General features: G+C 41.6%; 1 protein-coding gene across 1 annotated transcript in view; it reads left to right on the top strand.

Moving 5' to 3' along the window:
- BEND4 (BEN domain containing 4) overlaps positions 1-23,511 on the top strand; it is a 33,527-nt gene extending 10,016 nt beyond the window's left edge. The window contains exons 3-5 of the mRNA XM_050895767.1: positions 12,087-12,178; positions 16,174-16,414; positions 19,647-23,511. Of these exons, the coding sequence (XP_050751724.1) occupies positions 12,087-12,178; positions 16,174-16,414; positions 19,647-19,864 (551 nt within the window). The 3' untranslated portion in view covers positions 19,865-23,511. The remainder of the gene's footprint in view (positions 1-12,086; positions 12,179-16,173; positions 16,415-19,646) is intronic.

Here is a 23,511-nt window from a genome sequence, read left to right as displayed (position 1 = left end):
AGGTGCAGTTGCAAAATCTGAGCAAAAAGCAAGCAGTAGTCTTCATCATTCTTCTCCCCAGCTATCAGTGATGTATTATTAATTATTTGTATTACATTGTGTTTTTCTGTTGTGCATTGGTCTCTAGGCGGTATCAGCAAATCCCATAACGAACATTGTTCAGGGCAGAGAAAGCCCAAAATTTAGAATACTTCCCCACCCCTCCCAAAATCCGGAGTCACCATAACTCGTACACTCTGACTGGATTCAATAGTGGTTTGTACATCACATGGAAATACTGCATGACAAAGGGAATCATGTGGACTTCAACTCCTGTCGGGTCCTAGCTTCAGATGTGTAAGACCAAAAATTATCATTAGGGTCTATAATCTGACCTACAGCTTTCATTCAATCACCTGTATTGAACCCAGTTTGACTTCGAGTAAAGCATAACTTACATTTGACTCAAGTAATATCTCAGAAGGCCTCCAGTCCTGAGTGGGAGACTCTGGTGAGCAGTGGCTCTACCTCTTACCCTGACACTTGACTCCAGTGGTTAATTACACTGGTGAAAATGTGTGCTGAATTCCCTGCCTGACTATCTGAAATCAGCTTCTAGCCATTGACTTTTATGCTTTGCTCCACTAAATGAAGTGCTGTATAGGACTGGGTGCTTTTTCCAGGTGAAGGTGCTTACAGAATGAAAGCTGACTTAATTTCCGTCTTAGATAAAGTAAGCAGAGCTGTTTAAAACTCCCCAAATGAGCTGAATCCTCCTTTGCAGTTCTTTTCTCCTCTCTGCTCATTTCTTTAAAATTTGGGCACTGGAAATACGTGCAATATCTTCCTGTCTGCCTGAATGAAGGTGAATAGTCTCTTTGTTCCCACTCGTGGTTGCCCTGGTCATTTGGCCATCGGTCGTGCAGCTGAGCTTCTCGTTCTGTGTGGATTTCTTCCTAGATGTACATACTTTGTATTTGGCTGTGTTCATGTACTAAGTGATGCAGATTGTTTTGGCTGCCCTGTTTTCTCACTGTTTGCTGGTTCACCAATTTCTGTGTCATCCAGAATTTTTTTTATTGTTTTCAAATTAACTTCGTAATTCTGGCTAGAAATGTTGAATGATATTGAGGCTGCTGTCAGTCCCTGTCGAGCCCTGCCAGAAACACGTCTATTTATGATGACTCCCCCAATGACAAATACTCGAGATGTCGGTAGCAGGTTCTTAATCCGTGTATGCTGTAGTCTACTGATGTTGTGTGTTGCTGCTTTCGCAATCAAATAACTCATGGTAGTAAGTTAAATGCCCTTCAGGAGTCTAGGTATATTAGATCTGTTCAACCCAACTTTTTCAAGCGAACCTATAATCTCATCAAAGAACGACAATCAGGTTAGTCTGACTAGATCGACTTTCCATAAGGCCATTTTGACTGGCATTAATTATATTCATATTCTTTAGTTCTTAGTCAATTGAATCCCGTTGCGGTTGCCTGTATTTTGCTAGGATTAATGGCGAGCTAAGCAGCCAGTATTTACCCGGGTCATCACAGTTACCCTTCAGCTCCCTTAAAAAGAGAGATAAACATACATAAACAGTAATTTTTCACCCCCCAGGAGTAATGAAACACCTTGTTAATCGTGTTTCAAAGGAAGTAGACAAACATAAAATAAATATGCAAGGATATCTGACTTCATCAGCCAACATAAAGTCGTCATCAGATGCATCTGCTGCTGTCTGGGTGATGTATACAGATAGGTCTAAAGTGACCCAGGTGTTTGGGGAAGCGCTGAGAGCCACAGAAGGTGCCCTCGGATTTTGCTACATAGTAGGACAGCGGTCTGAGCTCCCCAGGCAGGCCCACAGCCACCACTGAGCAAGGTTAATCAAAAATCAACTAAAGGCGTTGTCTAATTATTTTTGTCTCCAGTGCTGATTTTGCTCCAGTGAGCTTCTGCTACCAAATAAGCCGGCAGAAATTTTTCTATGACTTGAAACGCCCAACTCTGTATGTAAACAAGCGCAGCGCTCATTCTCTGAGCATTTTTTTTTTTGCCCATCAAGACGTTGCGTGCATCGTGAGGGAGCCAGAAAGCCCTCTGCAGAGGGTTTCAGTGTTGTTTGCCACCATCTATCACATCAAACTCATCTCAGAGCACAAACTTTCTTCCTTGCCCATTCATATGTCTCACGCTGGGCATCCGACAGGCCAGGCAAGGAGGCTAGTGCAGGGGAAAAGCGACTGTGGAGGCAGCCAGATGAGCGTGGAGGCTGCCATACTGTCCCATCAAGCTGCTGAAAGAGCAGGTTTTTTGACGTAGTGGTTTTCCCTCTCATCCTTGAGAGAGGTGGGCCAGCACTGCTCAGTGAGGCCTGCAGGGGACCTCGTGGGGTGGTGGGAGGCCTGCGCCATGCCCTCCCCGCGGGCCCTGAGGCTCCCACTAGCAACCAGTCAACAGAAGATAAAAGCACCAACCCCTCCCTTCTGCTCTGTAACTGTCTATGAATCATTTTATCCTTTTCCTGAAATACTTTACATTATTTTTTCTTTTACTTTCCATATGCAAAAGCCCTTTTAAAATCCATGAGAGTTTGCGGTCTAAAAATAGTTACCGCTCTGCATCTCTGTCTCTAACTCTGCAAAGCACCATTTGCATGGCTCACAAAGAGACTACCGGGAAGAAGAGTGTTTTCTCAGCAGATGTAAAGGCGACGACTTTTTTTTAACAAATATTGCACAAAACATATCCTCCTGTAGCTTTTGGACACAGAAAATAAGATTTTTCTGTTTTCAGGACTCTGCCCTGTTGCTGTAGAAGTCCTCCAGTCTTGTAGGATCTTTTTGCCCATAGCCTAGCATCACCCTTTGGCAGACCACCACTGGAGAAAAGCAATTACATGGGTGAAATATTGCATATGTTTTGGTTGTTGGGGGGGTGTTTCTCAAAAAATAGCCATTTGAGTTAACTGAAACAATACTTAAATTTGTGTGAAATCTTAGTTGTTTCAGCTATGGAATAAATGAAAAATTCCTGGTTCAGTGCTTTGGTTTAGAGCAGTGTGACATCTTGCAATTTGTGCAGTTTTCCCCAATATTTTTTTTTTTTTTAGGCAAAACCATTAACTGAACATTTTCAGTTTTCAGTTCAACTGAAAAAAAGAGAAACATTTTCATTCAGTGTGTTATTTTGTCTTGTTTTGAAAAATACTTAAAGATTAGATAATTCCTGGAAGGAGTTTGGCAAACTTGTCATTGGCTCTTTAAGGTTTTGAGACCGTCAAGAACAGAGCAAAGTAATCCGTCTATATGAGGAGGAAAATGTCTCCTAATCTCTTTCCTCTGTATAAAAATTACTAGGGCTGTGATACATTCCCAATAGTAAAATTAAAGACTTATTTGTGAGACTGCATGTAAGACCTGGATTTAGACCCTCTAATATATAAGGATATTAAGCAGTTCTCCTTCGGTATTGTCAGCAGGATTTTCTCACAGCTTTCAGCCTAAAAGGGAGAAGATATTTCCAGGTGGTTAAAGCAAAGGCCAGGAGTCATGAGTGAGGGTTTGCCTCCTGGTGCTCCAAGCTTTGCTTCATGGTTTCAGGCAAACCAGCCTGAAAGTAGTGAAAAGGTACAAGTAAGTAAGATGAAGCAGTGTGTGATAAATACAGTAATTATTCTTACCTTGTTGGCCCGGCAGCAAAAAATACTCCAGCAACCCACAGGAGAATGGGGGTGAAAAACCCCCTCAAATGTAGAGAGGTGATCACCTACAGAGACAACGTTCATGGTGGCTGGAAGTAGCCAAAGCAAAGTGGGATTTGCAGGTAGAGTTAATATCAATGTAATTGAAAAAGTCAGACAAGTTTTCCAGAAGGTTTTGTGTGCCCAAGGCTTGACTCTTTTTCCTGACTATATCGGATGATCTAATAAAAGATATTACTTTTCCCTACAAATCCTGTCTCCTTTATACTTTCAGAGCATCGCGTTTCCAAAGAGCCTACCACAGCAGCAGCGTAGATAAAGCAGCCATCAAGGGTTATGACGAACATTTTTTCATGTCCCCCCCTTTTTTTTTTGTCCTTTTTCTTGATGTTCACATTTAACCACTTCTTTGGTTTCCCTTGATGTTCTGGATGGTTTGGTCTGATCTCTGGCCTCGTTCTGCTGTTCAGCTTCAAAGTGTGAAGTTACTTCGGGAAGAGAGAGCCTCAAGCGCAGTCGCCCAGTGTTTGGCATGAGAACCCCTTTGAATTTGCAGCACGGCTTTGCTTGCAGCTTAGGGGTGCCGGCTTAGTTTGCTAAACCAGCCTGAGTACAAAAACTTACTGAAACACGTAACTGCAGCAGACCAGGGCTTTATTAATCTGTTTTCTCCATGCTTCTGGGTAAAAACCTGTGTGAATTTGAGGGGTCAGGTTTCTTAGCCTACCTTGGGGAGCAAGAGCTGGTGGGAGTTTTGTGGGGAGCTGCGGTTCAGCCTGGTGAGGCTGAACTCCCCAGTCTCAACTTTGGTTTGCATTTTGCGGGTCAGCATTTGGCATTTTAGTGACACAAACTGCTGTCCCCGCTCACCGGGAGCTCCTTGGTTTCCCTGTTAGTTATCAGCAGTATAAATGCGTAGAGGGGTTTACAGGGGAGGTCCCTGCCGTGAAGACTTCATGGCTGAAAGGGAGGACAAGAAGAGGTATCTTCTGTTAAGTAGAAGGAAAGTGAGGGAGCACAGACAAAAAAAAAAGCCACAGGAGCATGTGGCAGCATCGCTTAAATGAGAGAGGCACAGCTGCCTTGTTGTATCTCTTTTCTTCTGTTGCTTAGGCAGAGGTGTGCATCCCAGGGGTGTATGGAAGGGGCACATTCATTCTCCTTTCTGGAAGAAATATTTTTGCAAAAGAAAATTAAAAGAAATACAATGGCTTTTCAGATGCAGATTAACAGAAGTAAAATGGTTTTCCACTCCACCTGGAAAACACAACTGAGAGGGATTTTAAAAGTAACAGGATATTTGCTATAGTTTTTTCTCCCTTCCCTGCTTTTGGCAGGCACGTAGGTCAGTTTAGCCAATCTTTAACACCCTTCTGCATCTAGTGTCAATTGTTCTGATTTCTGCTGGCTGCTTTCACTACAAATGGGTGCTGGTTTTATTTTACCATCCAGTTACAAACATCCAAATTTGTAGGGTCTTGAGTACTGAGATCGGTTCCTCTTTACTAACCCCCATCTCTCCTTGCCCCTCGCTCTTTTTCCAGCTCATCGCACCCCAACAACTTGTCTTCACGGCCCGTCCATGCAGCTTTCGCTGGCTTTCAGCTGACTATTGAAATAAATGAGCGTATGAGCTAAAATAATCCAAGCCGTGTTATACTGCACACTTGTCCATATCTCAGGCAGAGAAGGTATCTCCATTAATGTTATAAGAAATTCACACTGCCATGTAGTTCGTCAGCAGGTTCTCTATCATTTGTTACATCTTTTTGACAGTTGAGCATCAATTTAGAAATGCCCTGCAATGAACTCGGAGTGAAGCATCGCTCAAGGTCAAGCAAAGGAGGACACATTGCAATGCTGAGCCAGTCTTAACTAACAGCTGCCGGTCTGAGCGGGGTGGATGTAGATGTACACCCTTCCCAATTCTCCTCCTCGCTGGCGAGTCAGAAGTAAATAGTCTTGAGTGCTATGGGATTCGTCTTCTGCTGTGCAAAACACCAGGAGGAATACTAGCCAGTGTCAGCTACAGAGCACAAAATCTCATTAATGAACAGAATAACCAGATTTCTTACTGTCTGCTTATGGGGCTGAGGCCACTGTAGGGAGACACGCAGCCAAGCTGGGGGTGAGCCATCCCTTCTCGCTAGGGCTGTCTGATGCCGTGGGAGAGGTTGGAGATATACCTTATTTACAGAAAGCCCAAGCCGAAACCAGGACAACAGTGCTGTGCTTTGGCAATATAAACAGCCCTGGAGTGTGTTACACTGGAGGCCACATTTTGGGGAGGATAAATGAGAGCCCTCATTTTGACAGATACCAATACAAGTGATTGTGGCCCAATAACATTTATAACAAGCAAAAACCCAGCCCAAACCAATAATAGAGATGTTCTTGGCACTTCATAAAAAGTTGGGAACAATTATTAGAGCCAAAGGTTAAGAAAAAGAAAAAAAGTGGGTGATAATTGGGAAACATTAAAAGCCTGTTGTTGAAGGCCCCAAAAGACTATCTAGGAGGAAAAGTTTCATGCTGGTTACGAAAACAACCAGCTTAGAGGGAAAGCAAAGAACAGTTAGAAACATAACAAATGGAGTAGAGGGGAAGTTGATGGTGATGAGTAAAAAGCAGAGGTTAGGATCAGTGGAAAATTAATAATTAAAACTAAACCTGGAGCACTCTGTCGAGGAGGCATTCTTTCCCTGGCAAATTAAAGGAAAAATATGGCATCCTAATAACAGTATCAGACCATTACCAGATGGAAATAGCAGGTTTTGTCAATAATATGGAATGGCTCATTGAGTATTTCTGTTCTGGTACTTGTGAAGAGTAAAATGATGCAGTCACACCAATATGATGATGGTGGTAAGCAGGTAGAAATATTTTCCATTTCCACCGTAACTCTGCGTGATAGCACACATTCAGCAGCGGCTTCAGGTGGGACTGCAACCTCAGCTGTCTGCCACAACTCCCTCCCAACATCAGGACAACTGAAGAGCTTGTTAGTCAGCACCAGAATTGCTGGCCTTTTTAGAAATGATGAAGGGATGCTGATTCCAGCCCTGGTTGTAAGACAGAGTGGTTCAAGAGCAGAGTCAGGAGTCCCTCTTTCAGAGACTGGCATTGCCAGGAGAGCCGCAGCACGGGCCACTGGGAGCAGTAACTGCTTGGGCACACCAGCTTTTCATCCCTAAGTGCTCATCAACTTATTACCAAAAGCATTAGGCAGCTGCTACCAAAGCGTGATGTTTTCAAAATCGTGAGATTTGGACAACTCACTTCAGGAGCTAAAACAAAAATGAAGGTGGACAAAGAGGACTCTGACTATGATATACTTTATGTTTTGGAATATTTGGGATGCTCCAGAAGACTGAAAGATGCAAATACTCTATTTTTTTTAAAAGGACACATGAGATGTCCCGGATGATTGTAGGCTTGTTGGCCTGATACTGAGCCCAGACAAACTAATTGCACAGCTGATGGCGGCTTCAATTAATAGAGTCCTAAAAGAGAATAATGGAGTTAGTACCAGGCAACATCTTGCCAAATTATGGGTTTGATGAGGTGAAAAGTTTGGTTGATGAGGGTATTGCAGATATTCAGGGTGTTACATAACATTATATTAAAAAAGTGATTTAAAAATTGCAAATATATTTGTATTCAGGTAATTGCCATGATACAGTTGAATTTCTGGAGGGATTCTTTGTGAAACTGTTCACAGCCCGTGTTTTTAATACTTTCAGTGGTGAAAGAAAGCATACAATCATTGCTCACAGCTTACATAACATTATATTACAAAAAGTGATTTAAAAAATGCAAATATATTTGTATTCAGGAAATTGCCATGATGCAGTTGAATTTCTGGAGGGATTCTTTGTGAAACTGTTCACAGCCCATGTTTTTAATACTTTCATTGATGAAAGAAAGCATACAATCATTGCTCACAGCTTGCAAGCGGTGCAGAGGTAGCAGTGAGTGAGGAAGATGGGAGGCGACAGACTTGGCCGAACACGGTGCAGCATTACCGTGTGTTGAGGCACAGAGAGCATTGCTTTACTTGGTTTCAGCCCCTGGGAAATGGACACTGAGAAAGGCTTTTGGAGGACATGGTGGTTTTCTGGCCAAGTATTGATGCACAGCGTGGCCAAAAGGGCTGGCGTGGTCTTTGGATGTACAGACACGTAAGTAGGTGTAGGGACTCTGCTTTTAGCGCGAGCCCAGCATCTCGGAAGGTCAGTGTTGAACTTAGCAAAGAGAAGATGGAGAAATGACTTCACCACTAACTATAAGTACACAACAGGTGACAGACATTTTTCCATTTCTTTCCCAAAGATTTTATAAAACCCAATTGAAGGAAAACAAAATGCAGACTTGAAATAAGGTGTATGTTACTGAGGGTGAAATAGCGCACACTGTAACAACAAGCCAAGGGTAGAAACAGCATTTCTGGGAGATGACAACTTGAGTTGCACTGTGTTTTACCTGCTGATAAGGTCTGGTGCAAAGAGGATTTAGTCTGGGGCAGTTGCTGCACTGTGTGGCAGGTCAGACTGAGAGATCACACCCCAGCTTTTGTCATCGGCAGAGTCGGTGGCCACCACACTGTTCAACTATTTATTAGAAATTAGGATACTCCACAGAGAAAGCTGTGACAAGCTATGCCAAAGCAGCACTTGTTACAGCGTATAGATGCCTAGAATAACAACGAAGTCTTATAACTTGGATCAATAAACAGCAAAGACCTGCCACCTCTTACACGCGTGTCCTGCTTAGTCATTGCTTGGCATCTTAGCAAGACCAGCCTTCCACAGCACGCTGAGTCCCCTGTAGCACCTCCTCCTCGCCGTTTAGCTCCCGCAAAGATCTCACTCTTCTTTCACTCGCTGCAGGCCAGGTTACTTTGCCACTTCCAGTGTCTTTTCTGAGACACTGGCACTTTCAGAAAGTAAAGGCCATGGAAACTTCTTCCTAACGGGCAGGAAAATTACTGCCTCCCCGCAGGCTTTCTACTAAATCGTAACAAGCAACTGTTATTTTGACATTAGCGTCTTTCCCATTGGTTACAGTAGGCACAGATCCCTGCTGGTGTTGTCGGTGATCGTGGATACGTGCATAAGCCTGCAGAGAATCCGCTCTCGGGGTTATGATCTTGTTAACTCTCTAGAGACCACATCAAAGTCAAAGAAATACAAAATAAATAAGGTAGTAGGTTTAAATGATTTTTCATCCTCATAGTTGGGAGCCGCAGGCTCTTACAAAGTTATGTTTGCTGCAGGGTTTGGAGGAAATGGCTCCTCTTATCTCTTGGCAAAGAGAATATTTGCAGAGCCATAAAAGGAACGCAGAAGCAAAACCGAAGCTTTGACTCTCGGCCTTGTGCTGTCCTCTTTGTGGCATCCTTTAGGCTTCGGTTAATACGGCAGCCCAAGAGGCCTGGCTTTGCAAGTAGCATCTGGTGTTTGAAAGGCTGAGGTTATTTGTACCAACAGTGAACTGTGATGTACGATGGCTTTACAAGTCAAAAGTGCTCAGAGTCATCCAGTCACTAGAATGATAACAAAATCATACGATTTTGTGCTCGAAATTTTACTGCTTTTATGAAGATAGAAGTATTTATAAGCTTCAGCCAGCTTTTAGTACCTTCGTATTTCTCACCGGGAATCAGAAAGCATTTTATCAGCAGAATACAGTTAAAGTAGAGTTGTACTTCGTCTGCTGGGGACACAACAGGTTAAATAGTTTCCTGTTGTCTTTTCACTAGTGTCCCATCCCTTTGGAAGAACATAGGTAAATACATCTTTGGATGCCTGCAGTGAAATTACTTACTGTGGGTAAAATACCATCCTGCTGTGAGATCAGCTCCTAAAAATTAGAAATTTTTGATGCATTATATTCTGTTCCCTTTCAGGGGCCACATTGTTCCACATAATTACAGGTAATAGTACCGAGTATGGCTGAGAGCCATCAGGTCATCACCAGGGACTTTTGCTAATAGAGATAACCAGAAAAGCAAGTGCAAACTTCACAGACTGTTTTGAGCACAGCTTCATGGGGACCAAAGAAGTCTGAAGCTTCCAGGTACTGCTGAAGCTTCGGCAACTATGTCTTCAGGGAGCTTGCTAAACAAAAAGCGACACATTTAGACAGGGCAGGAAAAGGATACTTTGCAAGTATCTCTGATTTCCCAATTATCACTCAACTCTCCTCCAAGATCAAGTATCAGGCATCTTTCAGGCAGTAGTACAACCACCCGTCATAGCCTCTTCCATCCTTGCTGTCACCTCGCAGGAGATGCTGGGATCTCACGGGAGATGCTGGTTGCCTGCGGTAACTTCCACCCAGGTGGGAGGTTTTGCTGAATTTGTCACAGGGTTTCTGACGCTGCCCGGGGCAGCGAGCCTTCGTGATCCTTGTCCCTCTTTCTTGGACATCTGCTTAATCAGAGAGTAACCTGTGCATGGGCGTTCCTAGTTTAATCTTCGTTTTGGACATGGCCAGACAGCAAACACACACAGAGTGTAAGAAAAGAGTCTCAAAATACAATCTTATCCTTCAGCCCATCCACATGGGGGAAAAAAAAAAATTTTTCTTTTTCCCACATACGCTTTCCTGGATATAAAAACGGGGGGGGGGGGGGGGGGGGGGGGGGGGCGAAATCCTTTTTTTGCCACACCTTCTTACAAATAGCCACTGTACTAAAACATTACCTGTGGTTATTTTTCTCCTTTATTCCATGTAAGAACTTGTATTGAATTTTTTGATTGCTGCTATATGCTAAATACACAGCATTACAGGAAGGCCACAGAACATGTTGGTGGGTCTGTTAAGCTTGACTGCCCTTCTGACTTTTTCGGAATGGAAACATTTTCTGAAACCATCCGATGACATTAAAAGTGCTTTTTTTCCTACAAAAAAAAAAAAGCATCCAGGCTCTCCTGCTCATATGGCAGCGTCACTGTGTAGCAGCTACGCTACTGAGACACTGCCCTGGTATAGCAACAAGCAGGGAAGTCACTGGAGAAATAAAACAGGTACAAGTCACCTGAAATCCTAACTTTTGCCTAATCCTAGCCTCCTATGGCAAAGCGTGATATATCAAATGAAACAGGGGTAAATACACTGATGGGTCATCGTTGCAGAGAAGACAGCATGGGGTGAAATGACATAGGAATTTATTATTCATATCAGGCACTTTGCATGACTTCTGCATGAGGACTGCTGGACGTAACACTGCTTAGCCCTTAGTAAAGAGTCTGTTTTGCAGAGAGTAAAGGTGTTTTGCACCCTGTCTGCCTAGACAGGGGCGTAGTTGCTGCGCACTGTAAATGCCCAGGAAGGAGTGCAAAATACGTGTAAATCCTACCTTGAGACATTCTCAGTGATTTCAGTGCTTGCTTTCAGATTGCCAGCTTAAGACAAAGCCCAAACCACCACATTTTTCCAGGTGTAAAGGGCTGAATGCCAAGAAATAATCAAAAAAAAGAAGAAGGAACACTGAAATATTTTTTGTGGATTCTTAGCTGAAGCTGAGATTATCTCTGAATATTTTACAAAAACAACCCATATGAAATGTGAGACTGATAAGGCACCTTAAAAACAATGCTTGTTTAGTCTTGCACAAGTCAGTGGTAATGTTGGGTTAATGTCTGTTTAATTCTCCTGTGGTGTTTCAGGCTCAGGAGAAAAGCACTGTATCTCAAAAATACTCCAGAGTTAATCAGGAATGTGGCAGCATCTGCTTAAGAGAGACCCGTAATTGAATCATCCCTAATTAACCTATCACCTCAGCAGAAGGGAATAGGCTGTTGGTAGCACTACTGAAATGGCTGAGAGTGATGGGAATGGAAAGGGGGGAGGATGAGGGAAAGAGAAATAAAGCAATTTGCCTAACACCTAGTTTTATAACAAATTTGGGAGGAGGGAGGGAAAAGAAATTAAAGTATATGAATCATTAAATCTGTTCAGTATAGTTAATCAGACTGTAGTTTCAAAAACATTTGAGCATATTTACATGTTAATCAGTGCATGATTTAGGTCCAAGAAATGTTTTCTCCTTTGTATGGTTTGGGCTGTTTACAGTATTTACAGATTTTTTTCTTATTATCATTACTGCTGACCTAATTTGTATTTGTAATAATTATAATTTCAAACTAGGACAAAAAACCTTTGAAAACTAGTGGGCAGAAAATAAAAGCAATGTCAGAGATCTCAACATAGGAAATACAACATCCGTCGTATATTTATTGAATGAAATGTCTGCACAAATCAAAATGAGAAGTATTTCCTATTTGAAATAAATCTCACAGACGTACAAAACAGATCCTGAAGAACACTGCTTGATTTAATATTGTTGTTCTATTTTGTGCTAGATAGCTAATATACAGTAATTGCAATTTGTTTTATGCAGTGCCCTGCCAGACTGTTTTAGATTATTTGAAGACTGTACTTCAGCATCACAACCAGCTTATGGTACCACAGCCAACAGACCATCCGACTGAGGTAGTGTACAGTGAAGACAAGCTGCATCTCTCTATGTTTGACAATTCATTGAAAACGTAGGCAAGTAAATCAGTAGGCGCTGGAAGAATATATTTAGTAGTAAAAATATGTAAAATCTATTATTAAACTGTCCTTCTTAGGTACAGTAATCCCCCAAATGGAGGAGACTCACCACTAGTATAATCTAGGATGACTTTACTGAGCAGCGCATAACTCCCTCCATCGGCACCAGCTGCACTTGCCTTGCTTTGGGTAATTTTTCTCTCACCTTTCCTTAGAAACATCACTTTTGTGGGTAGAATTTAGGGTAGGGCTAGCCTGCTGAGAACTGTAGGTGGGTGATTGACGGCGGCCACCGTGGTGGCTGCTGGTGCACAGGGGCTGCAGCCCGTGCGTGGGGGGTACCAACATGTCGTGTGTATGGACACAGGCACGCATGTGTGTACAGTTAGTATAGCTCTAATGCAGCCCTGAGATGGTTAACACTAAAATACACGTTTCCTTCATTTGCAGACAAACCCAAATATAGACTTCTGCAAGTCTTTGCAGTGCTCTTGCTTTTCAGAAAGCATCCCAAACAAAATGTTGAGTGTTGACAATTTTATACTTGATACGGAGTTTGGGGATTTTTGTAATTATGTTCTGTTTAAAAGTGCTGCAGTGAAAAAGCAGGAAATCTTAAGTCCTCCCCTTCTCTAGAAGGTAGATGTATAGATTTATCTATCAGCTCTAGTGTAACTCACGTTAATTTTGCTCCAGTGTGTTTCTATCTAGGCTTGTAAAAATGCCTCAAATGAAGTGGTTTTGTTGACTTTTCTAGTTTAGACTGTCTGTATTTGAGGCTCTTCCTATGTATGTTTTTGTGCATGTAGTCTATATGTGTCACTACCCATTATTCATGCAAACAAAATCAGAAGAGGGAAGACTTAGGTCTAGTGTGACCTCCCTTTGCACATAAATGATATGTAGTGCAAACCTGACGTAGTCCAACTTACCATAGTTTCACTGAACATGCTTTGCAGCAGTTCAGGATGTGCATCACTTTGCTCCTCCATTCAGTTTGATCCTGTGGAAACAGTTATATATATTTATTTTTATCATTAGCTCTTATCACTTAAATATATTCCAAGGATTCATTTTCCTTTTTTAATGCTCTTTGCTTAACTAAAATTTTCAAGCACTGTAAAAACTGAGGCTGTTCTGTAACATCCCACATGGAATAGCTTGTAATGATGTGACAGAATTTTTTATTCAATTAAACACATAGATGCTAATCTTTATTCATAAGCTTAATCATGTACAAATACAAGCATGAACGCATTTGCACTTTGGTTCTTCCTTCAGGGTCTGCTTATTTCATTTCTGGAAGGTTTTCTGTTTGTTTTAGTTTAATGACTGCTGGACACACCAAACTGCATCATATTTTTACTGAGAATCTTTTGCCCAGAAGTGCTTTACTTTCAGAGGAAATAATGAAAGTGTATTGTAGCAGGAACCCAGTAATTGTTTAACAGAGTAGCATAACATTATATCATGCCTTTGGAGAAGAATGAGGAAAAATATCCAAAATTTCAGGGGGATTAAGAGAGAAGTGTAATAAAATGGAGGCTGAGGAAATTACACAAAATTTGTTACCTTCTCTTCAGTTAATAGTAATGTGAGCTCTCATAAAATTTAGATGTTGGGCCTTTCTGGACCCTATTTCCATCAGTGCAATACATTTAAACACAGAGGTAGCTTCTAGGATAGCTTGCTACTTAGCAAAGCCACATAGGAGCACCCGTCCCTAACACATATGAGCAAGCCTGGAGCCTTACACTGTGCCATTATGGGCTTGCATTGCATTGCTCCTGCCCGCCAGGGCTTAAAAGCAAGGCAGTGCCTACAGAGTTAGCTGCAGCTTGTACTTTGCACTGGTATCAGTAAGAAAGGTCCTTGCTTCACTACAGGTTTTTTAACAGGAAAAGAAATAGGTTTCAGAAATCTAAGGTAGGAAAATAATTGGCTTTATATAAAAGGGATGCGGAGCTAGCTGCTGAAAAAAATAAGTACCAAATTGGGGATCAGATGGTCCTGCATATTACGTCTGTGGTGGAACAAGCCAAGGAAATACTAGTGTCAGCTCCCCCTGAGATGGAGTGGTCACAGTTGCTTCAGCGTAAGAGTGCAATACCCCCAAAGAGCTTTCCATGCTGCCGCCGGGCTCTTCCTCCTTCTCCAGCCCCTTCGCCATGTTGGCAGAGGACAAGGAGCTGGACTGGATGGAGGGTAATGTTCTTTCCATGGCAGAGCTCCTCAGATGTATTACTGGCTTCCCAGGGTATGTGTACCTGGCAAAAATTAGAGCAGCTTCTTGTATCACGAGTGGAGGGGGAGGAATTGACCCTGGCCCTTTTGCAGGGGTGGGAGGAGACAAGTGAAGTGCAAAGAGAAAGTCTCAAATGATAACAGAGTTGGACTATAGGTGAAGGGTCTTTCTCTTAGGGATTACAAGCTTGGATTTACAAGCTACAGGGGAAACGAAGAGTTGAGATGTTTTGGGGGGAGGGGAGGGGCCCCTCAATCAGACAAAGCCCATCTCTTCCTATTTTGGCTTCCTTTGCTGAGTTTTGGATTTGCTTGTAGCTGTCTTTGTCAGCAGTTTGCACCGAGGCGAACAAGTAGCAGACAGTCACATAGGCTCAGCTCCCAGTGATGCTAACCCCCCTGGGAGGTGGTGGTACCCTAAATCATACAGATTCTCTAATGACCCCCTCGTCACGGTCTTCACTAAATTCAACCTTCCATATATTTATGAAACTTGCAAAAAAATTAAAAGCAAATACCTGAGGAAGAACTTCAAAGATGCTCCCAAGCTGTCTCCCAGGATGCTATCATAAATAATGAAAGGAGGCAAGGGTAGTCCTCAAAATAGTTTTCAAGTATCAAAGATCTGGAAGCGAGGAGGAGGACTTTGCCACAGTTGCCCACAAGTGCAGCATGCAGCTGATTGCCTCTGTTGAGAATCAGACCCTTGCTTCACTAGTTCACTCTGAGCTCCTATCTAAGCTGGGGGCTATATAAAGATTTTACTAATTGGGCCTCCAGATTTATGCATTTTAATGAGGAGGTGTAGCTGTAAAAGTGAATGAGTCTCTAGAAGGGTGTGGTTTGGGTGTTTTGTGTACTTCAATTATTTCAGGTATATTAACAGTACAGTACCATCTTACGTTAATTGCATAATCCTGAACTATAGCATTTTATGGGCAATAAGAATTAAATACAATTTAGGTACAATTGACTAAAGAGGGCTTATAAATGTGTGTGGATTACAGGAATCCCCATAATTAGTCCCACAGCATTCATTTAATGTTGGAATATTGAAGCACACAAATTATGAAGGTTAAAAGCAAAATTTCTTTCCAGCTGACATGGTGGCATTTCTGTAAAGCTATAATTTGAGTTAATACAGCATTCATTAATAATAATGAAGCTTTTAGTTTTCATAGTTCCTTTATTTATTTTCTTTACATTTTTCACAGTAACATAACTGCTGTCAAGTTTCAGGTGTGTTCTACAGAAGTAATAAATTTATTATAAAAATAGACCAAAGGAGTCACCTCTGAAGTAAACTGTCAGCTGCGATGAAGCGATCCATTTGATCACGCTCTTCAAAGACCCTTTTTATGCATTTTAACAGATTAAGAAGAAAGGTTATACTTAAATAGTATACCCAGCCACTGATTCTTAACTCTTTTTAATCTGCTTGTTAAAGTGGAAATTATCAATAGCCACCTCTCAAAACATATTCCTTGTACCTCACCAAATTCGAGTTCTAGAAAATGGAAATGTAATTTTAAAAGTACTCATTCTCAGTAAGAGCAATTACGTGTTCACTTCAGGATGTGTTTCGCTGTCAGTATCGTGGCTAGTTAAAAAGCGTATTTTTTATTGCATCTGACATCTTTACTTACTCGCCTTGTAAAATAAGCAACGGAAATATTTCACTTTTTCAGGGGAGCAAGCAGTTGCTGAACAACTACCCTGTCTACATCACTAGTAAACAGTGGGATGAGGCTGTAAATTCTTCCAAGAAAGATGGACGACGGCTCCTTCGCTATCTCATCAGATTTGTTTTCACAACCGATGAGCTTAAGTACTCATGCGGCCTTGGAAAAAGGAAAAGGTCAGTGCAGTCAGGAGAGACAGGTCCTGAAAGACGTCCTCTGGATCCAGTAAAAGTAACATGTCTCAGAGGTACTGCATCTTTTCGCTCAGTGTCCACCGTATGTGATCTCATTTCACCACATTGGCTCTGGCTCAGTAGAAGCATTTGGCTGACAGTTGCAGAACTAGAAGGGGTTTCACAGGCAGGTGACAAGCAGCCAGAAACCCTCCGCTTTTTTTTTTATACATACATATATATATGTATGTATGTATTATATATGTGGGGTGGGGTTTTTTGAATGGGAAAAAATAGGGCTGCTTGTTTAAGAGAGGAGACAAATACAAGGGCACATGACACTGACATACTTGAAACAACAAAGAAGGAAAATCAGACAATCCTGATTACACTCTTTTATAATAAACTAACAGGGCATTCTTTAACACTGATACACAGCAAAATTAACCAAAGGAATATTTATAGCCTAATGTGTAGGAAGCATATGGCACTCAAGGCCACAGTGCATCATTGGAGTTAAAAGCTAACCGAGTTTCAGAATAGGTTTGAACATTTTGTAGAGCCAAAAATATCTACAGGTTAATTACATACAAAGTGTATACAAATGCGTTGTCAAGGATTTAACTTCTTTTTTGGAGTACTGATGCAACATGGACTGAAAAAGTTAGGGAACAACTTTCCCCCATGTTTAGCCTGAAAAGTTTTGCAAGCATTTCACAATGTCAGAGAGTGAGGATGTTGGACAATACAGAGAAAGGGTCCAGATTGAGAAGAATTATCTGTTGTGGCAGTTCATACTTTGCTTTCCTAAAGTTGTTTGAAAGGCCTGGTACTGAGCTTTATAACAAAACATACAAAACAGGACTTTTTAAAGCCCAGTTAAAAACGTTTGTAGTATCAGCATCTGCCTTTTATAAATGCATATGCTTATCATTTCTTTAATTAACTCACAGTTAACTATAGTATTTTGTGAGCACATACATGAAATTTTGGTTGAACTGACTTCAAGAATGTTTTACTAATCAACGCAGTGTAAAAAGCTGTTGTTTTCATCAGTCAGTGATAAAAATATCTTTAGTCATCCAACTGGAGTCCAGAGTGGTTATATGCATCAGGCAGAGCCTCATCCCATCTAGGGTAAAAGAATCCAACAAGGCCAAGTAGATAAGACTTGTATTTGGGGTACATTGATGTAACCAGGTAATGAACTCAGATTTTGCATACAGCCAAATTAGGCAAAGAGGCTCTTTTTTTACTACAAAGGAACCTGTTATATGATACTCTGCCAGACCTTATACTTTATCAGAGCTTAATAGAAGAGCAAGTCCATTGCACACCATGCTGCACAGAGGTCTGGAGTAAGATTCAGTCCCAGAACTTCTCATGGAAACTGATGGCTGAATACAAGTGCATTAACCATTTACTAAATGACTTTAAATTTCACCTAGTAATTTATGCACAAGCAGAGCGTTAATACCCTTTCTTCCCCCTGCCTCCCACCAAGACTAACAGTAAATCCACCTGTGGATGGACTTTTGCTTATGGCCACTCTCCTTTCTGGGGTCCTGGACATACAGAACATGTAGAGCGCTCCTTGGGAGAAAGAGAAAGGCCAATTTCTTTAATTTTCAGAAGCTTGAAGAGGAAGCCAAAACATTCAGTGTCTAAGGACCAGTTAAGAAAGCTGAGTAGACAGATCTCCCTTTCGGCTTTCGTGCGTGGGTGGGAACATGACAACTTTCTCTGGTGGCAAGAGTTGGCCACTGGCTCCTACCCATTTGCAAGCCAAGGTAACAAGTGTCTGACTAATTCTCAACACGTCCAATTATGCCTTCCCACCATAGTGGGGAATACAAACTGCTTCTCTCTCTGCACTCAGAGTAGTTTAAACATCTATAAACATTTTTAATATATTCCTACAACTGACTGATGTCTGGAACCAGCTTTAAAACAGCCTGGCATACTTAAATTATAGCATTACTCCTTTACATGGTAACCATTTCTCTGAGAAAAATGCCAGTCTGTGGAGCCCCACGTGAACATAACTAGGTAGGAATTACTGTTGCCGGTGTGAATTTCCAGGGAAATGGATTTAAAACCGAGATAGCTATCACTTTTGCAGACACACTGCTGGAGGAGCTACGCAAAAATCGTGTCCTAATTGTCCAACAGATGAGATACCTTGCAGGCATGGGAACTCACGTAAAAGCACAGCATTCCCTGGTCTCGAGATGTGGTGAGAGTAATGAAGTTACCTTACACCACTTATTGTGCTGTTGGCTTGTCAACAGTAGAAAATAGAATTTAAAAATATCCTGGGACACACAATACTGCATGAGGGAATAACTAATGTTCCAGAATAAATAAGAAGCTCAGTTTCCATATGAGGTACAGTGTATCCAATATATCTAATAAGGTGCCCTCACATTTAAAATTGTATTTGGGTGTTTCAAAGTCCAAATACACCTATTTGAGCTATGTCTAGCAGTTACAACTCCAGAATTGGTAAGGCGCCTTCTGCAAGCTTAGTATATTGCATGTCAAAGAATGTGAAAAAGAAATTATAAAAAAATGTAATCATCACATACAAATAGCTGTATATGGAAGCAGCAGCTACTCAAATAGCCAAATTACATGCAGTACAATTCATTTTCTCCTGCATTGAAAACTATTGCAAAGGTCCCCAAATTAGCCCTCTCATCTCATTTAGCTATTTCTAAGGCCAGTTTAGTCTCTGAAAAATAGGTGTCAGATTCAGGAAGATGGGAAGAACAGGACTTAAAATGAAAGATACTCCAAACAGAAAGGAGCACCAAACTGAAATAATGGTAGTGACATTTTCAAGCAGGTTGTGGGCTACTGCAGCCTGCATATGTTGAAGCAGCCAGCAGAGGGAGATCATAAAGATCCACGAGAGTAATCACCTTAAGGTATAAATACACAACAGGTTTCAAATAAAATACATCCCAGTTCATGTTAACTTTCACATGTATTGCACACGCTGAATCACAGTAGTCACTTCGAATTAGTTCTTTTTATTTCCACAAGAAGGGACTTTATCTCCAGGTCCCATGCGTCACATAATTAGCTCAGGTACAACAACATACACTGCATGTGGAGAAACACACTTGTACAGAAATAAAATAGGTCCAAGTGGCATTATCATGGCATCCCCCATAAGGCTTTACTTCTGCTTAAGTAGAGCAGTAATGCCCCCTTTCTTATTTCCCATGAGCTTTTGATGCCTGGGCCACAACGGGTGCTGCAAAGACAAGTTGTTTTTTATCCTTGCATGTTTTCCTGCAGAGTTCATTAGGATGCATTGTACTTCCAACCCGGACTGGTGGATGCCATCCGAAGAGCAAATAAACAAGGTATTCAGTGACGCAGTAGGACATGCTCGTCAAGGGCGTGCGGTGGGGACTTTCCTTCACAATGGGAACTCGTATTACGAAGGGACTGACCATCCAGGATCACAGGACGAAGTCTTCAATAGAGGTATGCAAGACGGATCTGGCGATTGATGGCAGTGAGAAGAACCTCATACAACAGTAGCAACCACTTAATTTAGGAGAGACTATTTGTTAAACATACTTACCCTGCTGTCATTTAAGAGTCCAAAGCATGTTTGAACACATACTGCATACATTTCAGCTTCTCCATCCTACCATGCCCCCGTTAACAGAAAGAAATCAATTTCAAGACCTGCTCTGTGGGACTTCTCAGTGCCTATTATTTGCAAATCCTTCATAGCACCCTCAAAGGGAAATTGCAGTTCATTTCATCTAGTTCTAGAGGAAAGGTCATTTAAAAACTATAAAAATGTCAAAAGAAACAGCAGCTACTGTCTCGTCTGCCTATTGATAACAAGCCCAGGTCTGGACCCAGAACAGCTGGGTACTATTTGCTTTCCATGAGTAGGAGATGTAAGAACAAGTCTGCATGCTTATAACAAAAAAAGAAGTGGTCTCCCATTTCCTAACAGAAAATAACATAATTATAAATGCTACCTTAAAATACCGCACAAGGTGGAAAATTCAGGGACTTCCTTTAGCCAACTCTGCCAGGAAATTAAGCTTCCCGGGTAAAACAGCAGCGCTTGTCAACAGCAGAATCCTTCAAAGACCCAGAACAATAACAGGCACTTCTAATAGATAAAAATTGCTTTGTATATCAGATAGACACTATATTTATCTAGATTTCTAGGGGATTAGAGTTGATCATGACAGTTTTCATTAAAACAAGATTGCTAAAAACAAATTGCCATTTCAGAAGACAGGTTTTGCTTTGTCTGTTCCTATTCTGCAGCCATATTATGTAGCTTTAGAGGCTTTAAATTGCCTTTTCTTGGTTTTGCTTTCATTTGTGTTTTATATCCGTTCCTTGAAATAGATGAGGCAATGTGCTGGTCTTAACAGTCAGATGCTCAGTGTTGCATTCAGGGAGGGGTTGGGTAAGAAGAGCCTAGTTTAACCTTTTGTTGTAAGTAAGCATGGGATGCAAACTAAGAGCTGTAAGAAAAGAACTGTGCTAGAGCAGAATTCACAACAGCGCACAACATTGGAAGCAGATACCAACTTAGAAAAAAAAAAATCAGTCCACTGAAAACCTTTAATTTTAAAGGCTTAGGAGTCCGTTGTCCCTCTAAATTGATGCACTCCAGAAATACGCAATGCCAAAGAAAGAATACCCTTTCCTTTCCGTGTCAGGGTGTTTCCATCTCCTTACCCTTGTCCGGTCACTCAGGCCAGTGCTGGCATCCTTCCCAGCCTGAACCAGCTCTCCTTGAGGCAACTTTCCCCACTGGCAGGTACAGGGAACTGGTTTCTGGAAAGAAAGTTCACTTCGCTTTTGACCATCCTTACTGCTACCTCATCAGCGTTGACTCTCCTGAACGCGTATCTCATACTTCCCAGCTTTCCTGCCTTGTGCAAGCCACGAGAGAAGCTACTAATTGCTCCTTTTACCCTTCTCCTCTCCTTCCCGACCTTCTCCCCGTGCGCTGGGCAGGGCAGGAGACAGCCAACCCCTTCCTCAAAGATCAGGAAGGGCCCTCTGGGGTGAAGCGCTCCTCTAGCTCCAGCCTGACCGCGGATGGAGGACTGAGGCAGTCTCTCAAAGGTCAGCTCACCCACATGATAGTTTCTTCCCGCCATCTGCCTCCTCTTTGCCTGCGGTTGTGACTGGTCTCTCACGGCCGGCCCGCGGGGCATCTCGGGACACGGGCTCCACCGTGCACCGCCATAGTCGGGACCTCGCTCAGCCAGGATATGCTTTAGGCCCTTAAATGTCCAATACCTCTCAATTCATTTTATTTTTGGTGATTTTTAAAAGGGGGGTGAAAGGCACTCACTTACCCCAGAATAACTCATTTATTTTCTAAAAGTGAATGAGCAGTTTAGTCACACTAGACCTCACCAGGCCAAGGGGTTTGGGACAGCATCCCTCACTACAGGCAGGAGGTGACTTTCTTTGAGTGGTCAATGGTGCGTGGTGGCCTTCTGGAGGAGAAACTCGGTGTATAGAAATGTCATGGTACAGATATCCTATAGTAGCTTTTCAGTGTTGAACTTACACTTTTTTTTAAAAGAACTATAATAGAAGATGTTACATTGCTCAGATGGTGTAAGTCTTGCTGGTCTATGTTTAATGTGGTGACACTTGCCAGAACTACTTGGTAAAACATGTCAGAACGTGTGAGTCAACATTATACTGTAAATTTGTCCATCGCAATATGTATCATGCTGTATTTTTGTAAACATTGTGATGGTTTCCTTTCAAATGTTTAATCGTATGAGGTTAAAAATAGGAACGCTTCATTTTTAACAGTCACAGAACAGCATTACTGGACTGGACAGACCTCTCTCACTTAATAACCTAAAGATTTGCTGAAATAACTAGTAAGCCTAGCTTTATTTTTAGTGTAGAAAGTGTAGCCAGCGTCCTGGAACCGCTCACAATCCTCTGCTCTCATACTGTGCAAAATAACCAAATGTATAGTTTCATCTAGTGCCACTTTGGCACTAGAAATGGCTTTGCAGGTTTAGACCTTTCTTTATGAACAAAATTTTGCCCTCAGTTGCTTGTGTGCACTGGCCAGTGACATGAATCGTAGTCACAGACAGGCATTAGCAAACACCAGCTCATCGGTTTTTTTGTTCGTTTGGTTTTAAAATAACAGAGTACAGCAACTTCTCTCAGTTGTCTGTCTAATTGCCATCATGGCCATTTGACTCTTGACCCACCCATTTCATTTAAAAAAAAACCCAAACCTTTCACAACAGCTTATTCTGATTAATTTGTTCATGAGACATTATAAATTCATACACATTGAAGTGTCTAAATATCCGCAAGATGTTAGGTATAATAGTATGGGACCTGAAATAATAGATAGCACATAAGCCCTTGCAGAGTGAGATATCCGTATTTAAGCAGTGTGCTTTGTAAGTCAGCACATCCCTTCCCAGCTCTGGATGTAGACAGCAGGCTTGCGACAGACGGAAACCGCTATCTATCATGTCACTCCAGAAAGTCCCAGGAGGATAGAGATTCTTGTCTTAGCCTTCCATACTCTTTAATCTTACTGTCATTTATGTATCTGCCTTCTCTCAAACTTTGTGTAGCAGTACCGCACGCCCATCTGTGCCAACATGCCTTCGCTATATTTTCTATGACAAATATTTGTGGAGAAACTGTGATTAAAAAACCATTAATCCTGATATTTTTATTGTTATGGTGTAGTTAATTCTATGAATACTTTCTAATGATGATTGTACTGTGTAGAGTAAGTACAGGTTAGGGATAGACCTTTACCAGATATTGTACAAAAAAAGTGCATAGTGTAATATAGACTAGTAAGGTTTTTGTGACAATTTCTATAGGATGTGTGAATTGTTTTCTATGTGGCAACACACATTTCTTTTAAAGAATATAAAAATCTTAGAGAATTTTTTAAACGGTCAATATTTTTTAATTATAAAGGCATTTGTTACCTACAGTTTACTATTTCAGGTGTTAATTCTAATTTGAATATTGGTTTTATTACTACATACCTCCAGTTCCATTTGTTCTGTTGCATAAAAATGCACAATAAAAGTTAGTCTCTGGTTAACCTGTCTCTCTCTTTCTCTATAGGCATTGTTGTGTTGGTGTGACAGCCGTCACAACTGGT

This window comes from Gymnogyps californianus, chromosome 4 (genome assembly GCF_018139145.2).
Source record: "Gymnogyps californianus isolate 813 chromosome 4, ASM1813914v2, whole genome shotgun sequence".
In the NCBI taxonomy this organism is placed as follows: domain Eukaryota; kingdom Metazoa; phylum Chordata; class Aves; order Accipitriformes; family Cathartidae; genus Gymnogyps; species Gymnogyps californianus.
This window is presented reverse-complemented; position numbering and strand designations above follow the sequence as displayed.